Below are 13,332 nucleotides of genomic sequence, written 5' to 3' on the forward strand. Positions count from 1 at the left end.
AAACATAGTTCACAGTCTCGTCAGCAGAGTGCTCCTTGGTTAGTTTGAATTTTAGACTCAAAAAGAGAGTTCGAAGAGTATGTTTCCATAAAAGCATTTATCTACTCGTTTCATGTTCTCTTCTCCCATGCAATCACAGTAAAGTCACGTCAAATAAAATCAACAGATTACGTGAGTGAAAGGTTAACCTAACCTAACTTAAAGACTGAATTTCGACCGCAGGAGGTTAGATGTCAATCTTGCTGAAGTGCTTATCAGCAGGTTGAGGTCCACTTAGGGATGAGTGGGGGGGGAATGGACGAGATTCTAGCTTCTGCACACAGTTTCCGTGTGGGGAAGATTCTATCTCAGGGCACTCAACCTCGAAGGGGCATGGGGGGATGCTCTTTTCTTTAGTCTTTGCCCTCAAAAGTTCCCGGAATTAAGCGTTTAGGCTAATGGCCATATTATCCGTTGAGTATTCGGCCTGGCTCAGACCTTGATTTTGCTCAATTTGAAAATACCATATGTTTCGTAACAAAAATCAACTTAAGCCTGCTCAAAGTTAAGCCCTCCATTTTGGCGGCTCAGAGCGTCCAAGTCAAACTTTTATGAACCTAACCTAGCTTTCTGTCTGCGGTGGGGACTGACAATTAACACTATAACTCACAATCATTCCTATAAATTACAGATATTTGTATATCTACAACATTAAACTTTCCGTCCTTGATGTTTATTTCTCTGCCTAACGAAAACAATTCTTACTTTACTTTTTACAGCTGGACTGTACACCTTTTTTTACTTTATCTCAACACATGAATAAGTTGTTATTTGTGCATGAAATGGAGAACGTTATATTTCAAATAAATGACAAAATACCGCAGTGGTTTTCCTTTTTAATATAAACGTACATCACTACTAATACATAACGTCATATGACATGGAACATAAAACCCATAGAACTCTGACATGAGTATATGAACGCTCCCAGTGATTTACATTAAGACAACTTCTTTAAAGTTGAAGATAATATGTTAGATGTATTTGATGTAAAAGTCCACATTTTTTTATAAGCTAATCCGATTTTCACTAAATTCATTTCTATTTTGTATTTTTTCATGATATTGTATATACCTGAGAACTACCTCCTTGAACACAACAATCCATAATTGCACAATTTTGACCGGTTATATCTGATTTTGACATATCATTCTTCTTCCCTCCGATATGATTTTTTTGAATAATTTCAGCAATTTTCAGGAGTTGTCATATGCTTGAGGAGGCTTGGCTTATGTAATTACGCTGTACTTATATCATTAACATTCAAACCGAGTTTTTTTCAGGCGAGCAGAGTAAAGCTTTTCTTTGCATGATATACGGAGAATACGGACATAAGATTAGGAAAGAAAACGTCAATAATGCGTATGTCCACAAACGAGTACTTCTTTTTCAATCAATGTAATTGAATTTAGTTGATTGTAGACAGCTGATAGTTGATTGGTCTTTGGAAAATATGGTACTAGAGTTAATTAATCAAAATGACTCTGTAAGAGCCACATTTGTTGAAATAACGCACAATAACGTTCCTATTGGTAACGCTATATGTCACTGGTCCTAATCCTTAAGAATGAAATTATGCTGTATGAATTGACCGGGCTTAAAATTAGTCAAGACAATAGATACTAGAATGGAAATAGACTGGGACAAGTGCTAGGAGGTACAAATCAGCCCTAAGATGCATAAAACTTTCTGATTTTCCAAGTAAAACTGATTTACCCATTTCAAAATTTACCGGTGACAAATTAACCCATATATTAGAAATATATTTCAAAGCAACAACCTCAAGCAACACCATGTTTTGAAAACAGACACGAAACGCCGTGAATGGTAACGTGGCTGATATACCGGTAACGTTTTATTTTAGGCGTCACGGTTTTTGAATAAGTTGTCAGATTTTGACAAGTAAAGGGAAGTTTCTGAAGTGTGATATCGAATCAATTCAGCGTGTCAAAAAAAGTACCTATTTTGTTTTAATGTAAGCAATGAGGACACGTTACTGGGGGTATTACACACTTTCTGTTATTCATGTTAATGGTTTCTTATCATGTATTTCTGTGAACTGTAATATAACCTTTATAGCATTGAAATTTTAGTCTTTCTAATAGGCAAGAAGAGAATCTCATCTATTCACTTGAATCTTGACTATATAAATTTGAATTTTCTTTCTAACTACCTGCGCGCATTTCTATTTTCCACTTTCAAAATGAACACGATTTATTATAACTTATAGTGACTATAATCTTTATTGGAATAATAAATTGTTTGAGTTGCGAAGGGAATACAAAATCATTCATGTCCATAAACATCCTGAGCATATTCAAATTCAAAGTAAATACACACAGTCCAAGTTGAGCCATGTGCTGACCATATGTGCGACGTCGGAAGAAAATCAGGTAACATCCCATGAAAGGAATGCGATGCCGTACAATTTGTCCTTGCATTTTTCGCATTCTCTAGCATTTCATTAGGCTAGTTTAATGGAGATATAGACTTTATAGTCTCCTTTTGTGAAATATGAACTAGGTAATTGTTTCACGCAAAATTGGTCGACAGAGAAAACAAATAGGATCTGAGGTGTCAGCTGACAAAATATTTTAATAATACTTCTTCCGTGTCTGTAATAAATACCGGTTGTCACTTTTTTGGATTTAAACGTTTAAAATTTTCAGTACATGTTATTACAACCTTTTGAAATTACATTCCAGAAAGGTCCAAGAATATTCTGGAGAAAATGAAAAAAATTATAATTATAATTTATACTTTTTCTGTCGTACTTAGTATAAGGAATATTTAGTTAGGAATGTTTAGGGCAAAAACCTCAACCAACGGTAATAATAAACGTATTCAACAAAATGTTCTTTCAGTGAAATTGTTGATTCTCTCTGGGGGGATTTAATTGGAAATTCAATTTAACGTGTGAGAAATAGGGGTCCTTGAGAATTACCTACCTATTTTTTTATGATTGCGGATAGATCTTATTTTTGTAAATAATTTAAATTTTTCATTTTCGTTTCTGTTTTTCTCGTATAAAATTTTCATTTCCGTAGATTTCTCCAGAGCTCATCTCTTCTTAGGTGGAAGTCATCTTGAGTTTAGACAGGTTGGAGCCTGGCTCCCTTACCCTTTGGACTGATGTTTGCCAGAAGGACAAACGGGTATCTCTTCTTATTTGAAAGATATCCCCTTTTAACTTTTACTATATAGTATTCCGGAGGATGAAGGTGTGGGTGACATCTAGATTCAATAATTCGAAAGTCAAACTCTGGGAATATAACGACTATTCGAAGTGACCATTGTCGCTAGATGGAATTATAAAACTCGAGGAAAAACAGTAAAATGTCATTTTATCATATTTGAATCTCTTTAACTCTGGTATATAGAATATAATAGATTGGATAATTGCTAATATATTCGGTAGTTAATGTATTTAGAGTAAAATCAACTTTGTCGAAGTGTTTACTGCAATTACACATCAATTTGTAGATGAGATGTTTGCTATTACGTAAGTATTTTATGTAATTATGAGTAAAATAATCTCAGTTGAAGTGTTCGCTACAAAAAAAAATTGCTTGGAAATGGCAAGAGTTTGCTATTCCTGGATACATTTATCGAGATATATTTATATTAATTTGCTCATGAACATTGTATCCATTAGTCATTGTGAAGTGTTAACGTTTACATTTGACTAAAGAAACCTATAATAAATAATATTCGTTTCTTATAACAAACGTTTTTCCTGAGTTTGACGTTCGAATTATAAAATCTAGATGTCGCCACGAAGTGGTCGCAGTATTAAATGTATGCTTAGTGCTCAACTTTCGGTTATATTGATGTATCTTACATTAGTATTTTATTTTTATCAATAGGTATAGGTAATATAATGCTTTCATAATATTGGAAACTTAAACATACAATTCAAAAAATTGGTAGAAGTTTTGTTACCTAATAATTAAGTCGAACTTGGAATTATAGAATTTTCAGTGTAGATTCTTTAATTGAAGCAAATAATTTCACAATTATCTTGTAAATTTCCATTGATACAAGATCAATACTAAATTCCTTTTCTTCTTTTCCAGAACGTAGACCACAAAATGAAGTACCGTTCAAAGAAGGGGCAACTCCCGTTCGTCGAACTGAATGGCGAAGAAATCGCCGACAGTGCCATCATCATCAAGGAGCTCTCGTCGAAGTTCGGTCACGACTTGGACGCCTGTCTGACCGCGGAGCAAAGGAACATGGCACATGCCACCATCCTCATGATCGAGAACCACCTCGCGTGGGTGGTGATGTGGTGGCGCACCAAGTACCCGACCAGGTGCTCAAGGGGTACAAAGTGAATCTGCAGCACGCACTCGGGACGAGGATACCCAACGGGATACTCAATTTCTTCTTCAAATTCGCATTCGGCAGAAAGGTAATTTTTTTTTCGGAATGTACAGGTATATCTCTCTGAATCTCTGAATTTGATAATTTACCACGTATAATGTAATCGACGGTTGCCAAGGATTCTAACCCTTCTGGGATTCCATTCTCAAAGTTTAATTTCTTGGTAAGAGTACGGCTCTGCCGAACTCTAAAAACCTGATTCTGTTCCCAGCGGGGCAGGCACAAAGTATGTGCTCTGCTGTTTCATCATTTTCCAAATAGAGGCGACACAAACTGTCTTCCGACAGCACGAGTCTCCGCATATGATGATTCAAATGACAGTGACCTGTAAGAAGTCTTTCAACAGACCTACTACAATATTCCAGTGTTTTCAGTTTTCAGCTGATTGCCTCTTCCAACCTCCGTTTAGAAAACTTTTTCCAACCGAGTAGATGAACCAAAAAAGTTATCAAACTTGAAACTAATGAAAATCAAAATTATTCTGAGTAAAGACATCAGCACTACCATCAAATATGTAGCCTGAAATCTCCACACATTTAGGCCCTATTGACCAAATTATACTGAACGGTGAAACTTTGGTTCACCGGAATAAATTATATCGAAATGATTAAATGACTCAGATAGCAAAAGGTTGATACGGAACAGTTGATAAATTTTCAATTGCCTGTGGTGGGATCAGTACTGACCTGTCCGGTGAATTGATGCATCAAACTTTAATAAACGGTAAATAAACTATGAAATTCCCCCCAAAATGAACGATATTGAAATGGTTATTGACGCCACTTATATATTAAGGGCCAACATCTAATTGATAATTATCATTTTCACTTTCGGCGCCCCGCGTTGGGCGCCAAACGTATAACGATTTGTATAGCGATTTGATCAGTGTTAAAAGGTGTAGAATCTTCAGCACTGGCTTCATAATAGTGACAAGAATGCTTTTCAATTGTTTTTTTTTGCGATGTTCTATAAAGATCCCCTCTGGGGGATAATACTGTTTTCATAAGTATTCATTATGACACAAAACATGTGCACCCAGTTTACCTTCCTGTTTTTGTTAAAACTGATCAAGTCCTTTTTCTGCCAAACACATCAGGGTCGTATCTTTATTGAGCATCCATCAAGAGGCATCTGTAGCTATTTAAAAGGCTTTCTTTCGACCTGTTCTGTTTCATTAGCGGAGCCATCGACCACCATCAAGTATATAGTTGTATTTTACTCAAATATTGATGCTTTGGGTATTTCCCCCCAATAGTCTTCATTAAAGGGTCCGTAAATGATATGATATTTGCTGTGGAATTACAAAACGCATACAAATAAACTACATCTTTATTCTTCTGTGTTTTGAAAATCCATCTTCAAATGGAAATGCAAGAATTTGCTTTAGCATGTAACTACTTCTCTCGAGGTGACGGTTTAAGTCTTTTAATATTTATATATTTGGATTCTGCTATGCTTCAACTAATGTAGTACTACAGAAATCGTTGATAATAAATATTTTTGGAGCATGTATTTTTTATGTAGTGAATTCTCTTTTGATCTGCTTTAGTTTTGAAGTTTGGTAATGAAAATGTTTTCTTAGTATTATTGTATTTGTTTACAATTCTTTTTGAATTATCGACCTCATCAACTTAATCGTGTTATGAATATTGCCACTGTTATTGACCTTTAGTTTCCCCCAACCTATTCCAACGGATTTGATTTCATTATGATATTTGAAAATCATTAGCAAAATTTGACATGCTTCTATTTTTTATATGCCGCATAATTTGAAGCCCATAATGAATGATTATACCATTTAATGCATCTTTGAATCTAAATAAGAAACCAAATGATCCGTTTCTAATAATGGGACACGACAAGATTGGCCATAACTGGAATAAATAATCTAAATATGTAGTATAGGATGTTTCAATAGTTTGGTCCGTTTCAGTGTCATGTTTTTTGTAGCTTCATATCTCAATGAATATTCATTCTACTGAATCGTGGTTATTATATACTGATCGATAGAGAATGTTGTACTCCAAATACAGCCAAATTTTCTCTACGAATTCAAATTGAATCATAGCGCTGCCCAAATAGCCAGAAACATTAACCAGGCATTTGGCACTGTTTGACGTTGGTCTCCGAATTTCTTTCCGGAGATTTTGGCCTCGAAGATGAGCCTGGTGGAGACTGATCCATCAAAAATGGTGCGTGGGATGGCTGAAGAACTGGGCATCAGCCCCCATGCGATTTTTGATGGTTTAAAACGTATTGGAAACGGAAAGAAGCTCGAAAAGTGGATGCACCAACCACTATTTGAACAATACTTTCTGCGGTTTTGCGCAACCAAAACGATCCTTTTTGTTCTGATTAGTTATCACACTAGTAGGAGTAGCCCTTATTCAGGCAGACAGTGACGTCATCACGCCGGCCAGGTTGCCTCTCAGCTCGCCATACAAGGCAGACAGATCACCCAGTCAACCAGAGTACACCAAATTGTCACGTGGTGTCCTGTCACCCAGCGGTGAACCAATCGGGGTGTACCAAATTGTCACGTAGCGTCCTCAAATTGTCACACAGCTTGCCAGATAATCAGAGCACACGCTTCTGCATTTCAGAACATCGTGGCGGGAGATTTGAATTTTCTGTGGACATAAATAATTCAAACAGACGATCGGGCGTAGAAGTAGCCCTTATTTAGACAGACTGTGACGTCATTACACCAGCCAGGTTGCCTTTCAGCTAGCCATACAAGGCAGACAGATCACCCAGTCAATTAGAGTACACCAAATTGTCACCTGGTGTCCTGTCACCCAGCGGGGAACCAATCGGAGTGTACCAAATTGTCACGTAGCGTCCTCAAATTGTCACGCAGCTTGCCAGCTAATCAGAGCACACTCTTCTGCATCTCATAACATCGTGGCGGGAGATTTGAATTTTCTGTGGACATAAATAATTCAAACAGACGATCAGGCGTAGAAGTAGCCCTTATTTAGGCAGACTGTGATGTCATCACACCAGCCAGGTTGCCTCTCGTCTCGCCATACAAGGCAGACAGATCACCCAGTCAACCAGAGTACACTAAATTGTCAAGTGGTGTCCTGTCACCCAGCAGTGAACCAATCGGAGTGTACCAAATTGTCACGTAGCGTCCTCAAATTGTCACACAGCTTGCCAGATAATCAGAGCACACGCTTCTGCATCTCAGAACATCGTGGCGGGAGATTTGTATTTTCTGTGGACATAAATAATTAAAACAGACGATCAGGCGTAGAAGTAGCCCTTATTCAGGCAGACGTCATCGGTTCGTACCTCAAGATCTAGAGTTGGTCCCCGAGTTGGGTCCTCGATTTAGTCATTGAATTGCAAGTCGATCCTTTTTGGATCAGATCATCACATATGACGAGAAGTGGATCCTTTACGACGTTCGGGACAGTGGTTGGAAACCGAAGAGCCACTCAGGTACTTTTCAAAGGCGGAAATCCACCAAATAAAGATCATGGTTAACTGTATGGTTCACAAATCACCGTCCGAAAACTAAACGAATTAAGTGAAGTTTTGCCTCACCCACCGTACTCCTCAGGCCTCTCGCCAACCGACTACTATCCTTTCTCACCGGTAAAACCTTCGCCAATCGAGACCAGGAAAAAACGGCCTTTGTCAACTTCATCGAATCCATGGCACACAATTTTTATGCCGACGAAATAGATCGAGCGACGTTAAAAGTGCGCTGATTCAAATGTCGCTTATTTCCATTAAATTGAATGAGTATTCATATTATAATTTAAAGTAGACTAATAAATACGGAAAAAACTTTCGAAACACCCTAATCATTTTAGCGTTTTTGACGAGTGCGTCAAAATTATGAATAAGCCTGAACTTTTTATTTCATACATTTTTCGTTAATATATATATCCTCAGCATGTGAGCATGTTTTTTCCAGTGTTGTGTTATTAGAGGTATTTTAATGTAGTTTTATTGACAATCTAGTGGTTCCAGGGAACGAAAAAGGTCAAGGCGCAAGGTATGGGAGTCCACTCGGCCGAAGAAATCAACGAATTCGGACAGGAAGATCTCAAAGTATTATCCGAAATGCTGGCCGACAAACCATTCTTCTTCGGAGATGAACCCACCAATGTAAGTTCGTTTATACTATTATCACTTGAGAAAACTGAATATTTGACATTGTGTTGATGTCATTCAATATTCGCCATTGTATTAGCCAAGAAATGTTGTTGTCTGAAAGGCATTGGCCAAGTCCTCGAAACCTTTAGTTTTCTCTTGGTTTTGTTGTCATTTCATGTTTATTTATAATAATGATCAAAATTGGAAAAATATATGATATTAGTGTTGTTTTGGAAAATAGAAGAGAATAATTGACGTCTTATCTCAATGTTATTAAGAGTTGGAATGCAAACAGTGTCGACAAGTAAATATAGAAAACGGGTAAAATTACGCCGTTATTTATTGACATTTGTGATAGGTACTGCTCCGAAATGAGGCAAACATTGCGTGCATAAATATTATTCCCAGATAACGGATAGGGCCATGCTTATCAAGACTGTGCAATTATTGTCCAATGTAATGTTGATGAAAATATTGCTCATGCTACATATTTTTAAAATAATGAAAACATAGTGCGTTGATATTTTCTGTCTAAATCTTTTATACCAAAATACTTAACGGATGTTACATTCATATATCTTAATCAAATAATTAGTCACTAGCAAAATTGCAAGTTCACTTTTGTAGTCAAGAATGATTTCAACTTTTCAGAATTGAATTAGTCATTGGACATGAGAAAAATATTTGGTAATTTTCATCATTCCGAAAGTATGGCCCTCCAAATATCATATTAAATATGAAAAAAGGGTTTTTTATATTCAGTTTCTTGGAGTCTCTCATATGTTCTGAAATTCGTGTTTTAAGATTCCGTCCGGTTTGACCAACATATCATTTGTGAGAGCTTCCACAGTTCAATTTGTAGACTATATTGGATTGTATTTCTTGTGGTGTTTTTATTTTTTGTTTCGAGAAAAAAGCTTTCCAATTGTATTTTCATTTGAAAAGCCCACTTTAGTTTGTTCGGTACTGAGTAGCATTCCAAGTTCCAAAAAAGAATTTTTGTCAGAACGGTATTCTGGTAGTTCATTGTGCAATGGACAAATTTGAGGCTGAAAACTTGAGTTTTTGGAGATTACCAAGAAGTAATCACGAATAATTTTCTGGAAAATTGTTTAACAATAACTTGGAAATACGATTTGACATTACGTCCACTATACGAGACAATATTATAGAGAGTGGAAAATGCCACTGCAAACAAATAGTATTTTGCTATTCAAACAATTAGTGATATTGAGTTTGAATTGAAAAAATGTTTAAAATATGTTTTTTTCGTTAACCAGCTATCGCACCCATACGAACGACAACTCTCAGAAGTGGAGAAACTTATACCAGCTAGAGATTAACAAGGTCTTACCTTTTAACGTGTGATTCCTAACACGGGTTGGGCGATGTTTTTTCTCAAACACACACCCTGTAAACCCCCGATGGCAGCCATTTTTTTCTGTACTGCCGCACTGAATGCCTCGCCGCCATGTTTTTTTCTTCTTTCCAATTTTTCCTTCATTATTATTCTTGTATCATTATTTTAACAATTCAACTGCGTTGTTATCTCTCAACTGAATCTCTCTGATATTCATTCTATCCTTCTATGCATCGGTTACGTCGCACACGTCTCTGTCCCACTCACTAACAATGAGAACAATTTAAATTTCCCGCTTTGCGCGCGATAACTTCTGATTGATCGACTGGGTAATGATCAATCGATCAATCAGAAGCTACCGCTACCGCGCGCACAGCGGGAAATTCAAATTGATCTCACCGTTAGTGAGTGGGAAACAGACGTGTGCGACGTAACCGATGCATAGAAGGATAGAATGAATATCAGAGAGATTCAGTTGAGAGATAACAACGCGGTTGGTTTATAAAAATAATGATATAAAAATAATAATGAATGAAAAATCGTATTAAACGATCTTATTCACAAGATCCGGCTTCGTCCGACTATAATGACTTTCCTCAACTGAAAAATGCCTGAAAGGCCAATTTTTTTTCAAGATTCAGAGACATCGCAGGTTTACTGTAATAAATGTATGTTATACGTAACGGGCATTCCATTAGACGCTTCCTATCTCTAAATTTAAATAAAGCAAAGTGTCTGTGTGTGTGAGAGATATCTTCGAAACTTTTTATTCGTTTGAACGATCTATTGATGCCATTATATGTGGAATATAACAATCCTCAAATGTTCGCCACGCTTTCTCTGGATGGGGCGCATCCCAAACATCCAATTTTCCAGGACTCCATGACAAACAGTGACTTTTTCACCACATTGCGAATAGTCCTATCGGTAGGATGATCATGGCGACCATAAAATGGGCGAAGTGCGCGGTACGTTGTCCGAACAGAATACCCATTTTGATAAAACAATTTAATGATTTGCACTTGTTGTTAAATGCTATATCCGTTCATGGTGATTCAGCAACACAGACTAATTTGACAGATGTATCTTCAAGAAGATGGCCGTCATCAATTGTCAAAATTCTGAAGTCCCTGTTGGAAGAACCGTTAATATATTATATTAAATTTTGTTTGCTTCCATAAAAGGTAAAGAATTTTTCAAAACATCCTCATAAATGGAATATCAATTTGTTTTCGACTTGACCTCCCTCGACTTTCAAAAATAACCTCTCCGAGACTCCTTCACTAACTTCCGTTTTCTTGCAGCTGGACGTCGTAGTATTCGCACACCTAGCACAAATCTATTTTATCGACAAAGAGGTCAGCTACCCCCTGCGCGACTTCATGACGGAATCCTGCGCCAATCTCGTGGGTCTCGTGAATCGCATGAAGGAGAGGTGCTTCCCCGATTGGGACGACATCTGCACGACCCTTGACCTCAACTCCCACCTGCCCAAACCCGCCCCCGAAGAATCGAAAGACAACAAGGAAGAGGGCAAAGACGAGAAGGAGGGAGAAGAGAGGGAGAAGGAGCCCGAAGAGAAAGATATAGAAAAAGAAAAGGTGAGTTTTTGGATATGTTAGGAATGGGGTGGATTTCAGGGGTAAATTAGACTGAAAAAGTTTTTAGGAATTTCAAACAAAACTTAACGAGGATTAAAATAATAAAATGAGACTTATTTATACAGTAAATTGTACAAAAAAAAGAAATTGAGAAAGTGAGAAAACATAAGTATTCAACTTTATTGATTGAAAAAATGCCAAAATTTCATGTAAACTTTTGATACGACTCACACTTTCATGAAATAACTACACTTGGGACAACGAATCATTACACAATACCTGTCATGATAAAACACACTTTCACAGTGAATTTTTTTAATGCCCCCTCCCCCCTTTATTTTTTGAACGGGTCAACTCAAAAAATTGAAATTTGGGATAATGAAATTAATGCATGAATACTTTATTTTGAAGTAAAATTGACAGATGAAACTTTCAAGATGGCGACTAGGCGCCATATCTTTTTGAAGCTCCTGGCAAATGCTTCACAACCCTAGAATATAATGTCAATATTTTCAACTACTATAAAATGGCGGAACTTTTAATAATTGCCTCGATAAATTGACATTTAACTACATAATATGAGGTAATAAGCTTGAGGTCAGTTCAAAAGATGCTAGAAATGGTTGCCTTAAACTTCTTGACACATGAACATCCTATCCGATATTTCACGCCGAACATTTTCGAACACAGTAACGTCAATATCTCTATAAATACTTATTTCTCTCTGCCGTATATCCAATATTGAAGCAGGTTCAGTTTCATATACCTGTTGCTTCAAGTAGCCCCATAAAAAAAGTCCAATAGTGTAAAATCTGGCGAACTGGCTGGCCATTCTGTGGGACCTCGACGGCCAATCCAACGACCGGGAAAAGTAGTATCCAAATAGTTTCTTACTTGTCTAGAGTAATGTGGCGGTGCTCCATCTTGTTGGAATACAATATCCATATCGAATTCATTAGGATGCGCTTCGACGATTTCAGTGATGAGAGGGTCAACAGTAGTTTCCAGCATATTCAAATACAGTTCCCCTGTTAAATTTTGATAAAAAAATAGAGGTCCTACAACATGGTTTCTCAATATTCCTGCCCAAACGTTAATTTTTTGTGGATATTGGGTATGTGTTTCCCGGAAAACGTGAGGGTTGGTGTCACTCCAATTTTTTATATACAAAAAATAACTTCACGAACCTTATCAGCTTGTTGGAATTGCCATATGGCAGATAAAAAGGAATATTTTTATAAATATCGATATTAATGTGTTTGTCTTCAGGAAATTATTAAATGTTTCGCCATTTTGTAGCAAGATATTGACTTCATATTCTAGGGTTGTGAAGTATTCGTTAGGAGCTTAAAAATGATGTGTCACAAGACCCCCCTTCCATTTAATTTTTTTCCCCAAATGGCGCCCAGTCGCCATCTTGAAAGTTTCATCTGTCAATTTCACTTCAAAATAATATATTTATGCATCAACTTCATTAAAACAAATTTCAATTTTTTGAGTTCATCCCTTCAAAAAATAAAAGGGGGGACATTGAAGAAATATTATCCTCATTTCTTCTACAAGTGGATAACGGTGTCGAAACAGTTCAAGTTTAATGAATAAACTTTTGTTACTACATTGGAGAGAGATACGTATACACAAAGGTGAATCGGGGTCAGAATTCGGCAGTTGATCACTATCGTTTGACAGTTCAATATTGTTTTTTAGGAATTTCATACTATTTGACGTCATATGCTACACAGGTAGTTGTTATCATAATTAATGAACTACCAGCATTTCACATTTCATAGTAAGTAAATTGTGTATCATGATTATGAATTTTAACCTCTAATTGGA

The 13,332-nt window shown here is 36.7% G+C and overlaps 1 protein-coding gene across 1 annotated transcript in view; it reads left to right on the forward strand.

The window, feature by feature from the left end:
* The window catches only part of fax (failed axon connections), a 114,433-nt gene that overhangs the window by 98,856 nt on the left and 2,245 nt on the right, over positions 1-13,332 (forward strand). Inside the window, 4 exon segments of the mRNA XM_074182122.1 lie at positions 4,116-4,347; positions 4,350-4,453; positions 8,401-8,547; positions 11,200-11,496. Of these exon segments, the coding sequence (XP_074038223.1) occupies positions 4,116-4,347; positions 4,350-4,453; positions 8,401-8,547; positions 11,200-11,496 (780 nt within the window).

This window comes from Leptinotarsa decemlineata, unplaced genomic scaffold, assembly GCF_025532065.1.
Source record: "Leptinotarsa decemlineata unplaced genomic scaffold, Ldec_3_MD MMD2_P_RNA_scaffold_2, whole genome shotgun sequence".
NCBI classification, from domain to species: domain Eukaryota; kingdom Metazoa; phylum Arthropoda; class Insecta; order Coleoptera; family Chrysomelidae; genus Leptinotarsa; species Leptinotarsa decemlineata.